Source organism: Chaetodon trifascialis, chromosome 24, assembly GCF_039877785.1.
Source record: "Chaetodon trifascialis isolate fChaTrf1 chromosome 24, fChaTrf1.hap1, whole genome shotgun sequence".
In the NCBI taxonomy this organism is placed as follows: Eukaryota; Metazoa; Chordata; class Actinopteri; order Chaetodontiformes; family Chaetodontidae; genus Chaetodon; species Chaetodon trifascialis.
In genome coordinates, this window is record NC_092079.1 from 11,784,054 (window position 1) to 11,805,101 (window position 21,048).

The 21,048-nt window shown below is 46.2% G+C and overlaps 1 protein-coding gene across 4 annotated transcripts in view; it reads right to left on the bottom strand.

Moving 5' to 3' along the window:
- Nucleotides 1-21,048, bottom strand: part of mcf2la (mcf.2 cell line derived transforming sequence-like a) — a 37,627-nt gene continuing 16,579 nt past the window's right edge. For 2 of the 4 annotated variants that reach the window (XM_070994216.1, XM_070994217.1), the window contains 31 exons: nucleotides 18,337-18,420; nucleotides 17,213-17,327; nucleotides 14,967-15,057; nucleotides 9,678-9,791; nucleotides 9,447-9,563; nucleotides 9,208-9,357; nucleotides 8,986-9,110; nucleotides 8,795-8,909; nucleotides 8,586-8,705; nucleotides 8,152-8,343; nucleotides 7,871-8,062; nucleotides 7,620-7,773; nucleotides 7,467-7,519; nucleotides 7,276-7,355; nucleotides 7,101-7,167; nucleotides 6,821-6,936; nucleotides 6,622-6,691; nucleotides 6,409-6,501; nucleotides 6,212-6,304; nucleotides 6,001-6,126; nucleotides 5,694-5,915; nucleotides 5,513-5,605; nucleotides 5,353-5,431; nucleotides 5,195-5,267; nucleotides 4,998-5,104; nucleotides 4,719-4,811; nucleotides 3,764-3,838; nucleotides 2,108-2,217; nucleotides 1,870-1,982; nucleotides 1,646-1,749; nucleotides 1-1,534 (listed from right to left, as the gene is read on the bottom strand). In XM_070994216.1, coding sequence (XP_070850317.1) covers nucleotides 1,455-1,534; nucleotides 1,646-1,749; nucleotides 1,870-1,982; nucleotides 2,108-2,217; nucleotides 3,764-3,838; nucleotides 4,719-4,811; nucleotides 4,998-5,104; nucleotides 5,195-5,267; nucleotides 5,353-5,431; nucleotides 5,513-5,605; nucleotides 5,694-5,915; nucleotides 6,001-6,126; nucleotides 6,212-6,304; nucleotides 6,409-6,501; nucleotides 6,622-6,691; nucleotides 6,821-6,936; nucleotides 7,101-7,167; nucleotides 7,276-7,355; nucleotides 7,467-7,519; nucleotides 7,620-7,773; nucleotides 7,871-8,062; nucleotides 8,152-8,343; nucleotides 8,586-8,705; nucleotides 8,795-8,909; nucleotides 8,986-9,110; nucleotides 9,208-9,357; nucleotides 9,447-9,563; nucleotides 9,678-9,791; nucleotides 14,967-15,057; nucleotides 17,213-17,327; nucleotides 18,337-18,420 — 3,416 coding nt within the window. In that variant the 3' untranslated portion in view covers nucleotides 1-1,454. Of the gene's footprint in view, nucleotides 1,535-1,645; nucleotides 1,750-1,869; nucleotides 1,983-2,107; nucleotides 2,218-3,763; nucleotides 3,839-4,718; nucleotides 4,812-4,997; nucleotides 5,105-5,194; nucleotides 5,268-5,352; nucleotides 5,432-5,512; nucleotides 5,606-5,693; nucleotides 5,916-6,000; nucleotides 6,127-6,211; nucleotides 6,305-6,408; nucleotides 6,502-6,621; nucleotides 6,692-6,820; nucleotides 6,937-7,100; nucleotides 7,168-7,275; nucleotides 7,356-7,466; nucleotides 7,520-7,619; nucleotides 7,774-7,870; nucleotides 8,063-8,151; nucleotides 8,344-8,585; nucleotides 8,706-8,794; nucleotides 8,910-8,985; nucleotides 9,111-9,207; nucleotides 9,358-9,446; nucleotides 9,564-9,677; nucleotides 9,792-14,966; nucleotides 15,058-15,966; nucleotides 16,258-17,212; nucleotides 17,328-18,336; nucleotides 18,421-21,048 lie in introns of those variants that run through there. The other 2 variants (XM_070994219.1, XM_070994218.1) reach the window with 2 other exon arrangements.

Below are 21,048 nucleotides of genomic sequence, written 5' to 3' on the forward strand. Positions count from 1 at the left end.
GCACATTATTATGTGACAGTTACTCAGCTACATCGTGGTGTCAAGTAAACAAATATTGCTCTCAGGCTGGTTGTGCAAGCATGCTGAAAAGGTCCGGGCCCCGGTTAGTCCTGCTTATAGAGAAGTGGCGACTGTCACATGTCTGAGTGGGGCTGGGAGCACAGGGAGAGGACAAAGCCTGCTTTTGTTGCTGCAGGGCAGACCAAAGATAGGTGAGCACGCCGGCTGTGACACAAAAACTGGATTCATACGCAGCGCTGACATTTATGGGTTCTTTAACTAGCAGTTATGGGACCCTTGGCTTGAAATGAATCCAGCGGGTGACTGTATCCACATATCTCTCTGACGGTTTGCGACGTAGGCTTGAAGCGCGCGCACACACACACACACACAAGGCTGCACACACACAAAGACAGGTGGTCGCCACAGGCAGGTGTGCAATCACACCTGCCTGCCCACGCAACTTCTTGGGCTTCCTGAGAGGTAAATCCAGAGCAGTTCAGAGGCGAGTTAGACAATCACTCTTGGAAAACAAACAAAAAAAGAGGTTCAGAAGTTGTTCCAAGCTGCCGCGCTCTGTGTGAGTGAACTGTTTGCGTAGTTGGAGAAGTGCAAGATGTCTGACCACCAGGTAGTGCTGTTGGTGACATTCACCCAGTGATGCATGCGACTGACGTGTAGTTAAGACCAGAAAACCGGGGCTAAGAGAAGCTCATATTAACAGTAAGGGAGGGATACAGCATTCTTGAATGGGGGAAAACTTCTTCAGTATCACGCCCTGAACATTGATCCTGCTCAGTGATGCTCCAAGACGCACCGAAAGCATTTTTTTTCCTGTTGCAGCCAGCTGCCAGTTTTCACAGTGTACGATTAATGTCTGACACTACAGACGATGCATCGTGTGAAATACCAGCCTCGTAGTATCTGTACCTGTGGATGTTTCACACAAGAATCTGTCGCTGCGCTGTGACGCGAAGGGGTTTCAGTGAGGTTCTGAAAGCTGCCTACAGCTCACGTTTAGTGCAGATATTGTTGACGTTTGTCCACTTTAATGCTACATGATCGGGAGGGTTAAACATAGCACTAAACATCTGTTCAGTAAGTTATTGAGCTGAAGATATTTAGCTTTTCCCTGTAGGTCACAGAGATCACACGACTACACCATGTGAAGAACTATTTTTCCCTGATAGTTCAATGACAATACCTACACTTGATTCAAAATGAGGGTGTAACACCGCTGAGTGGAAATAAGCTATTTTTCATTGACAAGGGGCTGCAGATACAGTAAATCATAGAACAGGTGAGCGCAGCAAGCAGTATTCGCAGATACAATAATAGTTTTTGTATCCGATAAGATGTGCAGTGGACGTCCCCCCGCCCCCGTCAGGGTCAGCTGTAATTCCACCTGGAAATAGTTTTAGGTGGAGGGTTGGAGCCGGGACGGTGATGGCAGGTCAGGGTTTGATGTCAGAGAAGCTGGTGTAGGTCTCGCTGCAGCTGGAGGAAGTGCTGAGGTTCCCGGAGACGCTGCCATCTGCAGGACAAACGCGCAAACAGCAGTGTTGGCTTACTTCCAGGCAGATCCTCATATAAACAGCTCTATCCGAATACGCTGGCCGTTTGCACAATAATCCTCATAAAATACCTGAGCTGCTGAGTGACTGGGATGATTTGGACTCTGAGATGAGGCTGAGGAGGTTCGCTGCGGCCACCCAGCCCTCCTTACTGCTGCGGAGGTTCTTCACAAACCTGCAGAGTCACAAACGGTGACTTTAGTTAAAAATGTAGCTTCCGTGATTTGCAGACAAATATGAAGACGCTTCCAAGTCTGCTTTAAATTTGCATTATTTTGACTGGAGAAATGTTTACCATTGTCCCTCCTCTCCCTCTCTGATTAGCTGGACCATGTCTCCGCTCTTGACAGACAGCTCCTGAGGTCCCGCCTTCTCGCAGTCCGCTACCACCGTATACTTTCCTGGAGCCTGATGGGTTAAAGGTCACCAAAGACGGTGAGTGAGAGGAGTCAGGCGGCGAACATGAAACAGCAGAATAGAGGAAAGAAGCGCAGTGAGCAGACATAAACTAATGTCAAACTCTTTATGCTCACCAGCTTCTTTCCTGCTTCGTCCTCGGGGTCAGAGTTCATGGGGTCCTCGCCACTGGAGTACCCATCATTCTCTTCTGAGGCGTCCACCGAGAGAGACGCCTTGTTCCAGCCTGTGGTGGTGGTGCAGAGAGGATGAGAGACAAAGGAGAGAAGCAGGGAAAAGTGAGTTGAGGAAATCTAGGGATGAATCTGTACACACACAAAAAAGGTCAAACCAAACTCCTCCAAAATCCCAGAAAAGATCAATGGAGACAGCGGACAGATCCCAGTGAAACACACCAAGAAGCAAATTCAAGTAGATGAGGGATTTATGGTGAGAGGACACAGATCTGACTGCCAGGGCTGAAAGTCCACACAACCTCTAACCCAAAACACCCAACGGTAGAAGAGGAGAAAATGATTGATTTGAGGTAGAGTAGTGGCAAAAAACCATTATCATTTAGCCTCAAATTGAGACTTAACATCTCGTATCGACAAGCAAAAAGAGCACAAAAAGCTTCAATCAATGGAAGATAAGACAGTAAGACTCAATGCAAGGCCAAATGAAAGGAAAACAGGTATTCTGTTTGACTTTACCTCTCGTAAAATCAATCATGACCACCTTAAAAGCACAGCAAACACCCACAGTGGCTCATCCTCACAGCGGCTCTGTACCTTGCCGCTTGCTCTGTAACAGACTAGACGTACTCATCCATTTGACTCTGCTCAGACTGACATGAAGCGCCGGCTCTAGACGGGGAGAAACAGCCAGCGAATGAGTGAGACAGCTGGACTAGTCCTGTGGTCAGACAGCTGCTTTAGCTGGGTTACCTGGTCAGTCCACGTAAGCGTCCTCGATGTGGACCAGGAGAAAACTACAGTGTAATCACGCTCAAAATCACTGTCATCAGACGTGCAATGACCCTTCTGACATGGTCAGTAAAGTAATCAGCTGCTCAGTTAGTACATAAGTATCACTCCCATGTTTGTATGGTGCATTTGGATTCAGCAGCTAGCTAGCTAGCTTAGCTTAGCATAAATACTGGAAACAGGGCAAAATTGTTAGCCTAGCTCTGTCCAGCTTGTATCTTTGGACAGAGCAGGGCTAGCTGTCTCCCCTCCTTTCCAGTATTTATGCTAAGCTAAGCTAACTCTCAGCAAGTCAAAGCACATCAGCATGTTTCCCAAAATGTGATGATGATGATGACCTGTGAAAAATGTTGTCACACACATGGCAAATGCAGTGTTCAGGGAAAAATGTGTACGTCAAAGGGCATCTGCATGTTTCAGAAAGCCAAAAAAGTGAGCAAACTGGATGCAGTTTGTACTGGATTGACAAACTGGGCAAAGGAAATCCATCGTGATGGAAATACAACTAGGTTTAAGACTATTTAAGTCCCTCATATCACTGATTTGAAGACTTCCAGGACCTGCAGATAGCATGTGTGAGCACCACATAATTCTCTCTAAATGTAGGGTGATAGTATGGAGAACAGCTTCTATCACTGGATGAATGTTTGCTATAACATCTATCCAGTTTCATCTTCTATGTAAGACACAGGTGAAATCTACATCATGAAAACACATGAGACTGGAGTACACTTTCTCAGTGAGGGATGAAAAGATGGACGATGGCCTCGAGAATGAAACAGCCTTCATTATGGGCCGTCGGTATACCTTTGAACCCAAACGGCGTGGGGTCACTCTTGACCAAGTGGCGTTTGGAGCCATGCTCGGGGCTCAGGGCCGAGCCTGGCCACACGGGAAGAGAAAAGTCAAGATAAGGAGGAAGAAAAAGAAGACAGCAATGAGAGGAGAAGTCTGTTAACACTCAACACACTAAATATCTAGAGCAGCGAGAAGCTTATGTAACTAATGTGACCTCCAGTCTTTGATCACCATTAGGATAAAAAACTGTTGAATTTACCCTAAATAACTCTTTCCCACGCTACTGCAGGAAAGTACACAAGTGGCAATGTTTGGCTTTCACCACCAGGAGGCAGAGTGTCTGCAAATAAAAACTAGGACTGCCTCTCAGCGAGAGCAGGCTCTAAATCAAGTTAGACCAGGAGCAATAATTGATCTTTAATTAAGAACTCACAGCACTGACCAATCGCTGTTTTAAGACGTTTAACGTGCATCTAATGTAGAACTGGTGATAATTAATTAAACACTATCTTCCTTTATTGATTCAAATAATATAACATTTCCAATTTGACACAAATACACATTGTTTCTGATGTTTTACTTAAAATATTTTTCCCCTACAATCAAATCCATCTTTTTTAAATATTAACTGAATGCTAAATCTGTCTGTCAAGATCAAGTTTATATTTCATGATCTTTATTTCATTCAAAACTCTGTAACGTCAGATAAACAGCAATATCTATGTAAAGTTTGCAAACATTAGCCACCATAAGCTAACATTCATTGCAGGATAAATAAGGCTGTAAAGCAGCAAAATTCCTTCATGTATTTATAACTGAGCACATGCATTTTATTGCTCAATGTATGAGTTAAATTAGCAAACTGAGGAATCTTTTAAAAAGCTTACTAACCACATTAAACTGTGATCACAGCACAGGCATCATGAGCCCGTTTTAAAAACACTCTTAGGTCTGCTGGTGTTACCTTTCGGGCTCTTGAGATTGCTGAAGCCCTGCAAAGTAAAACGCTTTTTAGCCACTGAAGACCTGTCAGTGGTCGGACTGGTCACTGGTTCATCTGGAAACGATGGTTTGAAATGGAACGGGAAAGAAAAGAGCGTTGCAGTCACCCAAACACAGAGGTGGAGGGACAGAAAGAGGAAGCATGAAGGTGAAGATGATGAAGCAAAGAGTCCAGATCAGTCACAGTTTCAGAGTTTTATGCATTTTGTCTGTGCGTGACGACGCAGCGCTCATCACTCACCTTTGTGTTTCGGTGAAGAAGACGAGGTGACCTCAGAGATGGTGCTCGCCTCCGCCTTCTTCTCCTCCTGCTTCTTCTGGTTTTTCTGAACGCTGCTACGAAAGGGACTGGCATGGAGAAGAAGAAGAAAACACGGCTGTGAATAAAAGGCATCTTATCTGTGGGCTTGTGCAGTGTTTATCAGGCTGGACGCCAACCTGAGGGAGATGGAGGTGTTGGTGCTGGTGGCGCTCGGGGAAACGGGGTCGGAGCTCTTCTGCTGACTGGCATCTAAAACACATAACAGTGAATTACAGCTGGGGCAGGTGAGCAGAGGACGTGCAAACAAGCTTGTGTGGCTCTTCGTCCACTGTACCTCTGCAGGCTTGCAGCTGTTGGGTCAGAACTTTGCGGATCTCGTTCACCCACGCTGTCTTAATCTCTGGTGTCGGAGCCTGCGTGAGACAAGTCATGATGGTTATACAGCCATGGCTGTGATGTGGTGTCGTCTCAGCAGCGAGACTCAGAGGCCGTACCTGCACTATGAAAACTTCATCTCTGGAGTTACACCAAATCTCAAACTTCTTGTTGTCTCCTTTTGCATTCTCTGTAATGCCCACCGCGCTCATCTGAGGGAGGAAAGCACACAGTCAGCAATCATCTTCCGCTGTGGCTGCATCCAATTATGGACTTTGTCTTCAAATGTGAGCAGCTTACACTGAGGGAGTGTTTGAAGCTGTAAGACGGAGCCTTCTCGTAGCCCTCGCCGTTCTCCTCTCTCCTCTTGCAGAAGAGCAGCGCCTTCTCGTGCAGGAACAGGTGCCTCTGCATGGGCTTAAACCGGGCCAGGTCCTTGACCTTGGCGTGACCTTTTTTATGCTCCGTCCACACGCTGAAGGAGCCCTGCATCAGGAGGCGGCCCAGCTCCGACAGGTTGCCCTGAAAAGGGGGAAAGGGGAGACTTTGAGATCAGCCCTCTGACAGCCACAGAGGGTGAGGGCGCAGGGGGTGTCGCTTCTCTGACCTCGTAGCCTGTGATGGCAATGAGGTGCATGGAGTCATTAACAGCTTTCAGGATCCCCAGGATGGAGGAGAGAGCTTCCTGGAGGTCATCGCAGCCATCACAGCCCTTACTGTACTTCAACAACTCCTGCAAACACACAAGAAATGTAAGCAGAGAACACAGCGAGTCTTCCCTGTCTGAAATACGCACACAGAACATGAACTCAGCTCACCTTAAGCAGTAGCTGGTACTTGGTGATTCTCTGGACAGGTTTGAGGAGGTAGGAGTCCAAACCAAGTTTATGTTCCAGCTTCTTCTGGCACTCCTGGTTCACAAAACATAAACCAGTGAGGATACTTTCAGTCTGTTGTACTTGTAAGGCGCATGAAAAGGAAGGTGTTGCTATGAGGTGGAAGGCGAGAGGGAAACCTGGAAGAAGGCACAGTCGGAGCACTGTCTCCACAAGCTCTCCGAGCGAGGTTTATTCTGGCAGTAAGCCTCATAGATCTGCAGGTCCTTCATCTGCAGAGAGAGCACAGCAGGTGCCAGAATGAAGCTATGTCTGTCACAGACTTGACGCTTTTTTTTCTACTGGGTATTTATAAGGAAATGCAGACCAGAGTGTAGGAAGTGAGAGCTCACCCTCTCTAAAAAGCAGCGGCCCACCAGCTCTGGGCAGTCAGTGTACGCTTCCAGTTCCTTCAGAAACGTCCTGGAGACAAACAACATGGCCAGTGGTTACAGTATGAAGTAAAAGCTCAATATTGTGCTGAATATTAGCGCTGAAAAAGGAGCAGTTCCACATTCTGGGAAATAAGAGAACTGTCTGGAAGAGGCTCACCTCTTATGAAACTGGTAGATTTCAGACATGTTGCCAAACAGGACGTCCTTCTTGCTGAGCAGGTTGCTGGGGATGAGGTGAGCCATGGCGGGGTTGTCCATCTCTGCAGCATAGCCCTGGAGATTAATATCACATATATCACATCAGCAGATTCACTAAATTTCATCCCCCCAGTGGATGATGGGACAGGCCCACGCCCCATGTGACTACGTAAAGAATGATGATAAATTACTGGATGAAAATGGACATTTTTCTTGGAATACGCACGACGAACGCTCACCTCCAGCACACACAGCAGCTCCTCCACGTACGCTCTCTCTGTCTCCAGCAGTTCATTCATAACGTGGCTGGAACAGAAAATACAAATGAAGTTTCTGTAACCCCAAGATGAGCTCCCAGTGCCCCATTAACTGCTGTCTTATCTAAGGCTTTGAGGATGACCTTTGACCCCTTACCGCCGAAGCACTGCCAGGTTTTCTTCTTCTTCCGAGAGAGACGCATGTCTGGTGCCACCGTTATGTATGGGCGACTCTGCCTGGATGCACACACATTCACAGATGGTATATTATGACCTCGCATATCTACCTCTTTACATCCACATCGCCTCGCTTTGATGAAAACAGAGTATCAGCAGTCATGCATTTACCTTTTTGCAGATGGCATTATCTGCAGAGTATCTTCTCTCTTTTCTCTGTTCACCTGAAGGACAGAGAGAAAACAAAGTTTTCATGCCTTTGAGCAGAAGTCTTAGTGTGGCTGCTCTCTTCCATCACATCACCATCTATTCATCCAAGCTTACTGGGAGAGGAGAGCGGAGACTTCACTTCAGGTCTAGGTGCTACTGGCTGGACCGGTCTGGTCTGCTTGGCAGCGAGTTTCTTCAGGCTGATGCGTCTCTTTTCAAACATCTCCTGGACAGAGCTTTGCTTCTGGAAAACTTTCTCTACCTGGTCCTGATGGAGGAGGAACCGTCAGAAACCGTCAGGCATGAGACTGATCACAGTGTGAGAAAAGCATGCGTTTAATCTGTTGAATCCGCTCCCTGCTGACCCTGAGCTGTGTCGTGAGCGTCGCCTCATACTGGCAGCAGATGGCGCTGCGGTCGGTGAGGGTGTGCAGCGCCGCCGTGTCCAAGTATCGCTCCAGTTCTTGCAGAGCTGCTTCAGCTCCGTCCTGAGACTGACAGCGATCGACTGGCTGGCTGGCGAGCAGGAAGATGCCCTCCTCGCACCACCGTGACGCCTGGGAGGAAAGGTTTTACAGAAATAATGGCAAAAGTTCCCTCTTCTGTTACTCAAGTCCAAATTCTGCTAAGACTTGACCGAGCGTACCTTCTCCAGAGCGTGGTGGAGCTCCATCGCCCTGAGCAGGAGGCCCTTCTTGCTCCTCAGAGTGGAGCTGATCTCCTCACACACCCCCCTCAGCTCGCCGCACTTGGGCCTGATGGAGTCCTCGGCATAGTGGGAGTTTTCTATCAGCCTGTCACCTTCACTGGCCAGGGACAGAGCTCTGTCCAGTACGTCCTGTGGAGACACAGTGAAGACGTCTGTTTCAATACGAGACTATGCTTTAGGACACATGGAGAGTTGCTGGCTTGTCAGCTAACAGCAACGGACACATCATCCATCAATGCCTGACAATAAAACGACCCCCTGTCCTCCTCTTCGTCCTCCTCCTCCTCAGTCCTCTTCCTCTAAGTAGACTGCAGCATTCATTACTTAATTCTGGATGGGTGAGGGTGTGTGTGTGTGTGTGTGTGTCTTACACAGGCCTTGTCCTCATGGCTGCTGAGCTCTCGCAGGACGTGCTCAGCATGGGCGGGGCTTACGCTGACCTCGGAGAAACCCGACAGGCGCTCTGACGTCACGTCAAGCTGGGCGCGCACCTGCAAGCACACACACCGTCGTGTTAGCAGCGCACGTGTTAGCCGACTTCATTTACGCTGAAAGCACACTTCACGACAACGTGACTCACTTCACGGAAGTGCTGTTCAAAATGGCGGAGCTGTAGACACTGTTCCAGCTTGGTGTGGTGACGCTCCCAGAAATCGTCAAACGCTGTCTCCGTTTCGTCCAGCTGACCCAGGAGCCTGAGAGAGACAGAGAGGATTTATTCATGTGCTCAGGTGCTCATCTGTGCATGCATGCCTTCGTCCCTTCCTCTACCTCTGCACAGTCGCTAAGTTTTCCACCTCATCGTAGGTCATGCTGTATTCTGGGTCGGCCTGTAGAGGCTCGTTGATACACTCCAACAGGCGTCCCCCTTGAGACAGCGCCACCTGCAGGTCCTCCTGGAAATTGAAGAAATAATTATCGATCACTATTCACCTCATATTTATGAGAGGAAGTACAGTGGGATGTATGGTTGGTTAACAGAGCGTATCTGACCTTCATTCTGTCCTTCTTCAGAGTGTGTGTGTGCAGCAGGCTGGTGGTGGCCTCGGCATCGTTGGGCAATTCTGTCTCTGCGAGCTCAGTGCCGAACGCCTGCAGGGTCTGAGCCGTGGTCTTCACCATGAGGGCGAACGCCTCGATCGCCTGCGGAGGAGACATTCAGGCATGAATACATGCACAGAGGTTACGCCGTGGAAAACAGGAAAAACCTGGAGGTGTGTGTGAGGACACACAGTGCGGTGTGAGATCCAGCTGTCATGGCAGTACTCCTGCGTGCCTCCCAGCTCCGTGGTCAGTTGTCTTGGGTCGATATAGGCATGGAGCTCAGTCACTGAACTCAGCATCACCACCTGATGACAAATTATTCATCAAAAGAGAATCCTGAAGAACGTAATATGTCATATTAGAACAAAACAAAAGCGATAAATAAAGAGGGGAGTCAAATACAAGACGGGATAGTGCACCTTCATTTTGAACTCATCCTTGCTGAACTTGAACAGGAAGTCTGACAGAGTCCGCTGGAGCAAAGTCGTGGGACGCAACACCAGAACCAAGTGTAAGTTCCCTGGAAATGAACCCTGAGACAGAGGAGAGGATTGACAGGATTTAGTCATCTTTTAGTGTGTGTGGCTTTCAATTATGGAGGAAATCAGCTGTGCTAATAGTCTGCCAGCGTGAGGATCAGGATCAGATCTGCATCAGTTATTCTGAAACCAAGGTCTTAACTGGTCTTAATACAGTTCATATATATGATATATATTCTGTAATCAATATGCACTTTGCCTCTTGTGTCTCGCAGTGAAAAATTTGTTTATAGTCCAGATTTTATGCATATCTCAAAGCTTTAATTTCAGCATTAGACATTAAAAGGTTATTTATCAGTATTTTCAGTAAATTAAGGAAAAGGTTTATGCAGCCTCCAGGTCCAGAGTCCTGCAGAGGTATGAACAAGCACTCTGGTGTAACGGCTGTCCCCAGCTGCAACCCTGAACCGACATGAAGCCAGTTTTTCTGGGATTTAATATCCCCTAAATCTCTTACAGTTGTTCCCTTGTTGCACCTCTCGTCTAGAAAGCTGTGACTGCAAGGTAAATTAGTCCTGTGACTCTGGGAGTAAGCACAGTTTGTGTCCCTCCACCTCCACACTAACAGGTTAAAAGCGTAGAATTGCCTTTACACAGACAACAGCCCAAGAGGCCACTCAGCTAAAAGGCTATATTGGTTATGGCTTCCTCTAAAGCCCTGGGTGAATTACTCCACCCTGTTAGGCATCATAAATCGACGTAGGATGACATGTGCGCACACCAACACACGAGGCCGGAGGCACGCTCAGAGATGTGTGACAAGCTCATGAAATCTTTAGCGTTGCCATAAATAAAACCCGGAAAAAATGAGGACGTTCAAGAAAAAAACGTTGAGGATGTTTGAAGGATTTGAATCTTTTTTGCTCAGAAGATGTGGTATTTACACTGATCTCAAACATCATAGGCAGTCCTAATCTTACCCAGCTTTCCTGTTGATGTAATGTTGTTATTAGCAGCATCTACTGAGCTATGCTAGCTATTGCTGGATTTACTACATCCCTATTTATAGATTTATCATCTACCTATTTAGAAGGATGTTTTAATACACGGATTATATTGCATGTCCACAAAATGGCACCACCCACTGACTGTCATCACCGTCATGTATGCACCTAAATCACCCCAAGAAAGCAGACAGCAGGAGCACTTTGATAAAATCAGTCAAAAATGCTGTACACGGCTTTAATTTAGTCCACAACGAGACCCGCACTCGCACAGTGGCGCACACACATATCACAGTCTGCACGGCGTTGCCATGGAAACCCTCCTTGGAAAACGCATGAAGAGGGATGGAGAGAGAGAGAGAGAGAAAGAGAGAGAGAGAGAGAGAGTGTGCATGACGGCATGCAAGCGAGAGTGATGATACAGGGAGAGAGGAATGAAGCGAGGGAGAGACGCTGATGTCTCTGTGTGGAGGAGTCTTCTCAAAGAGTCAATGGTGCTGCAGCTCCACTCTGCTCTTCCACTCATTTATTTTTGGCTCATACACACACGCGCGCGCGCACACACACACACACACACGCACACACGCACACACGCACACACACGCGCACACACACACTGCCTGCTGTGATGTTGATGAAAGACAGCCAGGTTGGAAAATTCACTCGTCCCACATGGCTCCTCTCTAATTTCACAGAATATCTGAAATAATCACATCTGCAGATAACAAACGTGCAAAAACGCAATAAAACGGTAGATTACAGCCACATTTACAGACATAAAACCATAATTTTTAAATTCAAATTCTCATATTGGGCTGGTTCTTCTACCAGTAACACACCACACAAACCACAGGAAGCAATATGTCTGTAATTGGAATCTATTAAATTCAATAAACCCTGAGAGGTCTTGGTTTAATTTGTACCTCCCCATTAACATGATAATACACAATCTGCTCCATGCATCCCCCTGACAGACGAACACAGACATGCTAATGTGCATACACATCCCTGGACACACTCTTATACATTTAAGAGATGTGCGCACACACACACAGGGCTCACAGATAAAAAGCACACATAAATAAATGATAAGGATTAGAATATAATTTTCTGTTGACCAGGCTGATTTATATTCTCCCGGTGAGGAAGCAGAGGAAAACCACTCCAGTCATGTCCTCTAACGACATCCACATCGTCCTCCTGGGAGCTGGATAGCCACCGTATTACACCGCCTCCCTCCTCATGCTCCACCCCCCCCCCGTCTATCACTGCTTTTGCTTTTGGACATGAAAGGAGCTCCAATTATGACAAAGAGAGCCAGAAGTGAGTCTTGACAAGAGGCTGCTTCTTAGCTGCTTGTTACAAATTCAAGCTTCTTGTTGCACCGGCTGTGTGTTCACCCTGCAGCAATGCTCCTGTACGCTTCAACAGCAGCATATTGATTACCCTAAACCACAAAGATGGGCTGCAACAGAGATGAAGGTGTCCCAAAATCATTTGACTGCTACACACATGGATTCACCCTGTTCAGACTGATTAAATTCTGGTGGATCTACAGTAAGATTAATATGGATGATGAGTCTGTTGTTAAAGCATCCAAAGGTGATACTGAAACTTCCACGAATGAGATCAACAATTGGAACAAGAGAAAGTGTCGGGCTCGCAGGAAAACTGATTGTGACTGATGGTTATGAATTGCTAGAACGTCCCTTTAGATAATCACATTTTTCTAGGCTCAAGTCGAGCAGCAACTGTTGCATATTTCATGGTGACTATTAGCTGGAGGTCAAATGTCACCCTTGGTTTTATTTGCCGCTATAGCACACTAGTTGACTGTCTGACAGTCAACGTGGCAGAATGAGAGTATCCGTGCATGTACACTAATCTCCATCTTTACATGACAATGCTGCCCACTCCTCTTGTTTTTTTTCTTTGCAGCGGGGGGGGACCGGCAAATGGCATTAGGCGACCTTGAACGGCCTTGATGAGCAGGGCGTCTCGCAGGAAGACGAACGACCTTCATTCTCCAGGAAGACCACGTGCCATTGGCTGGTGGACAAGGCAGGCGTGGCCGAAGAGGGACATCCAGCGTCGGGGAGTGAGGAGGAGAGCGCACCACCTGCTCTTCATGCCTTCAGGTTAGTTAAAGCGCTGTCTGCTTCCATCATGGACACATTTCACACACTCTGGCTTCATCCCCTGAAACCCGCACAGGATTTAAAGCTAAAACAGCTGGTGTATCTTTTTAAATGGGACTTATATTAGAGCATGGATTTAAGACCCTCGTGTCACCTGAATTTGCTGATTTACACAGTGAGGCAGCATCCTTGGCTCTCATGTAGGCAAGCTATTACTGCGTGCAACATTTGTGTTTGTGTTGATGGCACTATAATAGCTTGTGCTTCCTCAAAACACGCCAGGTGCAGCATCTCGCCATCGATAAATTATGACTGCAATTATTTTGAGATACGAGTAGACGATGCACCAAGAGATTATCAGCATCTAGCCAGCCAGCAGGTCAGTGGTAAATCTGCTGAACTGCTTTATATCTTGATATAAGAAGCTGCAGAATCATTTCCTTCATGATAATCCACAACAGACGAACAGAGCGCAGACACAAACTCAAAAGCAGAACAAAGAAGTGAAGTAATGGATACAAAAAAAGAGGAGAGAGAGGTGCTCAGCAGGAGATCTAAAGGGAGGATGGGAAAGCTTCTGCTATCCTGCTGATAACCCTCCACCGACCTCTCCACATCATAGGGTTTCTACCTGGTATAATAGGACGTGAGGCTCATTTTACCTCACTGCAGCTTTAGCACCATTATCTTTTACCCCTCCTTAGTATTATTGCACCCAATGACAGCAAAGACAAAGCGCAAATTGCAAAGACATTTCAGAGAAGAATTACACGTATTTAATCAAGTGGAACAAGCAGTTAAGCCAACCAGTCGCTGGTTCCAGCTTCATACTGCAGAACCTGAAACTGATTCTATGTATCTTGATTTGTTGAGACCAATTAAAGCAGCGAGACAATTACTGATTGGTTCCCTGCTATCAGTCCACCCCACAGTCCATAAATGTCCCTTTCAAGGACACGGACTGGCCCAATGGACTGGCATAAGATAACAGCCCTGGAACGGTCCATTATGGCTGGTTGAATGTGCAGATGTTTGTGTGTACAGGTTAAACCGACATGGAGGAGTTAAGTTAGTAAAGAAAGGAGCTTCAGAATGATTTATTGTCACAGTGGGGATAGTTTCTTAGAAATACCATGGAAAGACCATTAGGTTTGATGATAATCAGTGTCCAATTAGCATATATTAGCATAGATCTGCATATATTGAACACGCTTAGTGGTGTAATTCAGGATGAGCATCCTAACAACGATGTGTAGGGTGTGGTGAAGCTTCAGCCTCCTCGTGGTGGCACAGCTGGTTAATCATGATTCAAAGGAAGGATTCAAGAAAGCTAAAAGTCCCTGCAGATAGTTTCCTTCTCTACTTTTCCCAGTTTTTCTTATTAAGGACAGCAGTAACTTTGATTCTCAAGTCTGTCTGATGTAAGTCCTCTCATCCTCTCTGCTGTTTTATGTTCTTTTTCCTCTTTTCCTTTGTGCCTTTTCTCATCACATCACTCGCCTCCTCTTCCTCCTCGTTTTATCATCTTAGAGAGGAGGGAAAGTTTCACACTGTCCAAGAAGTAGGCTAGTAGGCTAATGGCACACAGATACAACGCTGACGGTAAAAAACAATTACAGAATGAGACTGACGGCGCGCACAGTTTGGACTTTCTCTGTCTAACAGGACGGTATCTCACACACTGTGAGACTCCACCACCCACTCCAAGATAATAGCTATTTTTAACTCCCCTCTTGTCTCGTTCCTACATCCAGAAAAGAAAAAACAATCGCCAATCGCCAGTAAATGTTCTTCGTATGTACAGCTAATGAACACATACAAACTTAACTGAAACACGCTCACATAATGTACAGTTACAAGCTAGCAAACACACAGGAAGGACCAAAACATCCATTACTCTAAGTGGGGACAAACCAAATTATACACACACACCGCTGACACCAGCAGCTACACCCACAGACACAGACACATCTCTAAATAAGCATTAGCATGTGTGGAGTAATGCACACACGCCCATCATCAGACGCACTTCATCAGCAAATGATGCACACAAACAGAGCGACACACACAATCACGCGGGGTCTTACAGCGATGCGGAGCAGGGTGGCCCTGACGGCGGCCCATCGGTCCAGTCGTCTGTCGATGACCAGGATGAAACCCACTCCTGATGCTGCAACGCTGCAGGAGAGAAGCACACACTGTTATCACCGCTTTTCTATATGTGACTGTGTGTGTGTTTGTACACAGCACCAGGCTGAGATCTAAGTGTTAACGTCTAGACATCAGGTCAACCTGCATTAGTCCAGCAAGGGAACTTAATGGATGTGATATGTGGCTGCAACTGCAGGGTGTCCCCAACAGGAGTCAGGCCCTGTTAATTAAATTCATCAAGTGTTAGAATCACACAACACATATTATAAAAATAAGATCTCCATCTGTTCATATTATAGATTTCTGCACCGTTCGTCTCTCGAACAGTGAAGCAGGTGATGTGATTCTGTATTAACAATAACACAAATTAACACATTTTCGGTCCGCTGGAGGGCTGTACGTTAGCGATCATCAGGTTGGGTCACCACAACATGGTAGATTATATAAAAATCCAAGAAAAATGACAGAATTTTGGTGGGTTTTGTTGGAAAAAAGCATCATTTGGGGATGAAAGAGCGATGCTGGGAAAGGTTAAAACCTCGGTACAGACCGACGCCAACATTTGTCATCATTGGTGATTATGAGAGAGACCCTTTTGATTACCATGGCAACCTTGGCTCAGTGTTAATATCTGCGAGTTGTGTATGTGAAGATCTTGCCACTCGGTCCATAGGCAGTGCCATATGTAGCAGCCTCATTAAGCTAAATGTGTGTGTGTCAGTGTGTGAATGCAGCATTTCCAGGAGAGGACGTACTGGACAAACTGACATACATCCTGACACCTAAACACACAAGCCAGATGAAGGAATACGCACACACACGCACACACTGTGGGTCCAGCATACGGATGCTGCTGAGTGGGTCCATATGGGGGACATAATTAGCCAGTTTTCATCATCACACAGACATGTTAAGAACACGAACACGCCACACTACCCGGTAAATGCTGCGACAGCAAATCCTCAGTCCATCTCTAGCGGAGAAAATATTCAAATCACAGAAATGCAGCCTGCTGAACGGGGAAAATCTTTGCTATTCCAGGACAAAAAGACAACAGATCCTTAAAATCCCATCGTTATCGTCCATCCAGAATCCGCTCGTCCTGAATCTGTCCTCATCCCGCTGTTGTCAGTGTTCAAATCCCGCATCCACAATCATCTGTTTGCAGCTCGCAGATGGAGAGAGGTGACCGTTCACATCCTCAAACAGCATCTCGCTCCTCCTTTCCCTTCTCACTCTGCTCCTCCACCACCTGCTTCCCCACCCTCGGCCAATCAGAGCCAAGCCCAGAGTCTTGCTGTTCTCCCAAAGCCAATCAGAGCTCAGAGTGAAGCCGATTGGCAGCTGGGTGCAAGTAGCTGGTGGGAGGGGACTCTGGGAGGGGTGGGGGGTGGGATATGAAAGGTGATGAGCCACGAAAAAAAAAAAAAAAAAAAGAGGACGCCATGACACACACACACAGGCACACACAAGCACATATATACAGTATACATAGATATACAGATGCAGACATCTCCATCTTTTCTCCTCCCCTTAATTATGTGTGTGTATGCAAGAGTGTGTGTGTGTGGGTGTGTGTGTGTGTGTGTGTGTGAGAGAGAGATGAGAGTGCAGCAGTACAGGAAAGGTGAAAGAAAGGGGAGAGAGAGGAGGGACAGAGAGAGGGAGGAGGGAATAAAGAGGGAAAGGAGGAGAAAGGACCGAGAGGAAAAGGAGGTGTACATTATGATTTAATTAGACTTTAATTAGCAAAACAAATGATGGTGCATTAACCTCAAGGCCACACCTAAAACCTTTCTTTCAGGTTTAATGCACAGGCTGTTCATTTGGCCTGCCTGTGGGTTATGAGTATTGGGTGAAAAATACTTCAAATTATGTACAAATTTAATGAACATCTCCAAGATCATCTGATTTTGGGACGTCTTCAGGATATTGCTTGTTGTTTCTTCTCCTCTCTGCAGCAAATTGTGCATCCTTTAGTTTTCATTCTCAAAATCCCTTTTTGTGCAGTCTGTCGTTTCCTTTTTTGCTCTTTTGTGGCTGTCCCCTTGTGGCAGGCCTTTTGTATTATGCTGCCATCTGTTGGCTCCGTGAGGTATTGCACCTGCACAAACTGGCCAGATTAATCACCACAGTTTGTTTGTTGACAGGATGAGGCATGCACACGCTTTGAGATGCCAACCTGGGGATGCTGGTGAGGTAGCCGAGGACATTCTGGACCTCCTCCTCCTCCAGCTCGCCGAAAGCTGGGAATTCTGGGAAGACGATGATGGGGCTGCCATTCGTCCCGCGGCCCCCTGGAGACACAGGCAAACAGGCAGGTCAGTGTGACGTCCATGGACTTGTAACTCAGTACATTTACTCCAGTTCTGTACTTCAGCACAAATTTGAGGTGTTTTGTACGTTTTACTTCACTACAGTGATTCAAAAGTTTTGATTACTTTACAAATTACAAAACATATGAAGAGCTTATAAAAAGATCTAATCTCATCTAATGATATATAATAATATCCTAGTCAAAAAGGATCTGAATACCTCCTTCACCGCTGAATATCACACCCTATACACTGATAAAAAATGGTGTATTTATGGATCATAGCGGAAATGGAAAACTGTCTTCTTTTATTTTGAAAATCAATTTATGTTAATTTTCTTAAGAAATTCAGACAAATATTTTAAAACTGAGAACGAACAGGAGGAGAAACAAACTATAGCGAAAGTGTAAAATCAAAAGGGCCTCACACACACACACACACACACTCAGCCGTGTCTTTCACTGATGGCTCAAGTTGCAGAGCGAATCATCACGGCGTTGAATTATTCACATGGCGTTAGTGGGCTGGCATTATTGTCATAGTAACCCAACACAGGGCCCTTAGTGTGTGTTTGTGTGTGCGTTGGTGTGCGAACTTAGATTTCAAAGGGTTTCGGCCTTAGCATTATGTTATTAACCCCATTTTTTTATTAAATGTGTTTTGCACCAACAACCCAATTCTCCATCCTAATTTAATTCATGGTGCCCATTTGGGAACAAACCCAGAGGTTAGCAGTTCATCCTGACCCTCGCCACTGTACCTCAGTCTAACACAGTAATTTAACAGGATTACATTGTGTCATGTAATTGAATTTATTAAGCTAACTCAAAACTTGCACTTTTACTTACCAGAAAAATGTAGAAATAAAAGCTGCAACTCGCGTGTGTTTGTTTGCAGGTGCAGTCAATTAGTTCAATTTGCTTAACTAATTATTAAAAAGTCCTATTGTACAGTTACACGGCCCGCGTGCCCAGTGTGAACTCAGACCAACCTGGCAGGATGGCAAACTGTTTCTGGAGCCCAGAGCCGATTTCTGCTGCGCACAGAGGGCCGGCCTCCCTCTGCAGAATGTCATCTGAGGGAAAAAAAGGGAGACAGATTTACAAGATGCTCATGTAGCCGCACACAAAACACATCATTGCTGCGCATTATCGCCCCGTAAAGCCGGTGGCCATGTTGGAAGTTCTCAGCTCTTTGCAATTAAGGACAGCTGATCGTGCTTTTGAACCCAAAGGGGCCTGGACTGATCTGAATCCTGACAAAGGTCTAAGAAAAGTTCAATCAGGCCATGGCTGATGAGCCGTGTTCTGATATGGAGCAAATAACGCAGTGTGAGCTTCTTGGGTTTAATAGCCATCAGATGATCTTTCCATGACAAATACATGTAATTGAATCAGGTTTATATAGCGTGAAGCTGATCTTACTGGTGTCAACCTTTCATAGACTTCTTGCTACACTGACATAAACTGAGAGTGGAAATAAAGAGGAGAGTGAAAGAGAGATGGGATGAACTAAACAGCATTTGGATTTCCTCTCTCTGGATTACAGTAATCTCATTTATCTCTGTGAGATCCGCAGAGACAGAGTAACACAGACACAGAGGAAAAGCACTCTCCGCCCACCCATTTGTTTGCCATGTGTGACCCGCGCATGCCAAACACAAGGAGCAGCACTGTGTACGATCATGTGTGAACGAAAGCTGAGAATTTTACTGTGTGCAAAGGCGCTGTGAAGTGCATGTGTGTGTCTGCGCAGACAGACAAAGGCTGGCACTGAGAGTGGTGTGAGGGAAGCGTGGCAAGGTTTCCCAGCAGTATGGTCGGGCTGGCAGCGAGAGGCATTAATTACCATCCAAGTGCAAACCAAGCAAACTGTTCATATTTTAGAAAAGAGCCAGGCGCTCAAAGCCCCCCACAGAGCAGCTCCTCGCTCAGTATCAGGCTCCAGCTTCTTGGGTCCAACAGCTGATCTTTAAAATAAGCAATCTTTGCAGTTTTTAATCTTACAAATGAACCTGTGAGAGCAGGCAAGTGATCATACAGCTCGCATTCGCCATCATAAATATGATCTTTCATGAGGTTTTCTGCAAGAAAAGTGCACATTCAGATGCCTGTTGGTCATTTCTTTCATTGATCTTAGAAGTCTGTGGACGCTGTTGTGTTCCATATGATGAAGAAACCCGCTAGATTAAGAGCTTAGATCCTCAGCACCGCGCCACATACCATTGGCTAGACGGTGACACATCACATACTGTAGGTCTCATGTCTCATGTGTAGTCCACACTTAGCACAGAGTGGCATGTGTGAGAGGGCGGGCAGCTGTTGTTCCTTTACAGCGATTAAACAGGCAGCACAGAGTACATGTAGTTGTGGTCAGGTAGGAATCACACACACACTCACATGCTAATAATGCCAGTAAGGCGCTGGGCATGGCACCAGATATCATGGGATTATATTAAGATGACAGAGCAGTGACTCAGGACCATCCAGCTTCTGTGCATATACACAAATACCGCAAAAGCAGGAACATCCAAGACCAAACATCACACTGACAGAAAAGGGAAGGAAGAAAATAAATGAGTGATTTATAAAAGGAACTGATTAATTGGGCAAAAAAGGAAGAAATGGAAGTTGCAAAGCTGGAAAGAATGAAGGAAAGCAGGATCCAGCTCAGAGAGACGGTTAACGTGGCACTAATGCAAGTCCACTTTAAGAGACCTTACAGACCACAGAGCCTGCAGCGAAGCCAACCAGCCTTTAATTTAACCAAAAACAGGAACTCTGCTATAATTAGCTTCTACTACAGCAGAAACCACAGAGGAGGAAGGGATGGAAGAGAGGCTGTGCTTTGAAATGTGAAGGAGTCACTCTGGAGTGACTTTAAGCGAAGTGTGCACAATGCAAAGGAGTTAAAAAGAGCCATGGTTGAGGCTGTGTGTGAGCAAGTGTGCTGTCATATGTCGGGGTGTGTGTTTCAGTGTGTTGTCGCGCCAGCTGTCAGTTCAGTGTGTCAAGCAGTAAGCTCGGGATAAGACGCAAACTTTGGAGCACGGCCAGACATGTGCGCTGCTCTCTGACTCTACTGTGTGTGTGCGTGCGTGCGTGCGTGCGTGCGTGCGTGCGTGCGTGCGTGCGTGCGTGCATGTGTGTGTGTGTGTGTGTGTGTGTCTTTGACCTCCAGACTTTAACCCAATACTCATAACCCACAGACATCACGATCACAACCTGTAAACCAAAAGCTAACCAAATTTGCATTAATATGAGGATGTCCGAGATCATTTCAAAATAAAAGCAGCTGTCAAAGTAAATTTTAGCCCGTATTAAAGTCACCATCGTACCTCAGCAGCCTGTGGACTTTCCCACGAGCAGCACATGCAGCACTGAGCAGTGGGTTGTAAATACAGGTCAATAAAGCAGCTGGGACGGCATCAGTGAGCGATTTGTTTTCCAGCCGGGGAAATGAGAGGGCAGGCTGGAATAACAGCTGTTTCACACTGTACTTTTTTTGCTATCATTCAGATGGAAAGAGCAGGTTGGCCTTGGGAGAAGCAGGGTGTTAAATTAAAAACACATTAAACTTCACCTTAAACAATTCAATGATTTGTGCCTGCAGCCACCTACAAAACCAGGTCACAACTGCAGATATTTCAAAATAATATGATGTAAATACCTTGAAATCACATGACGTGGCACATGACGCATCT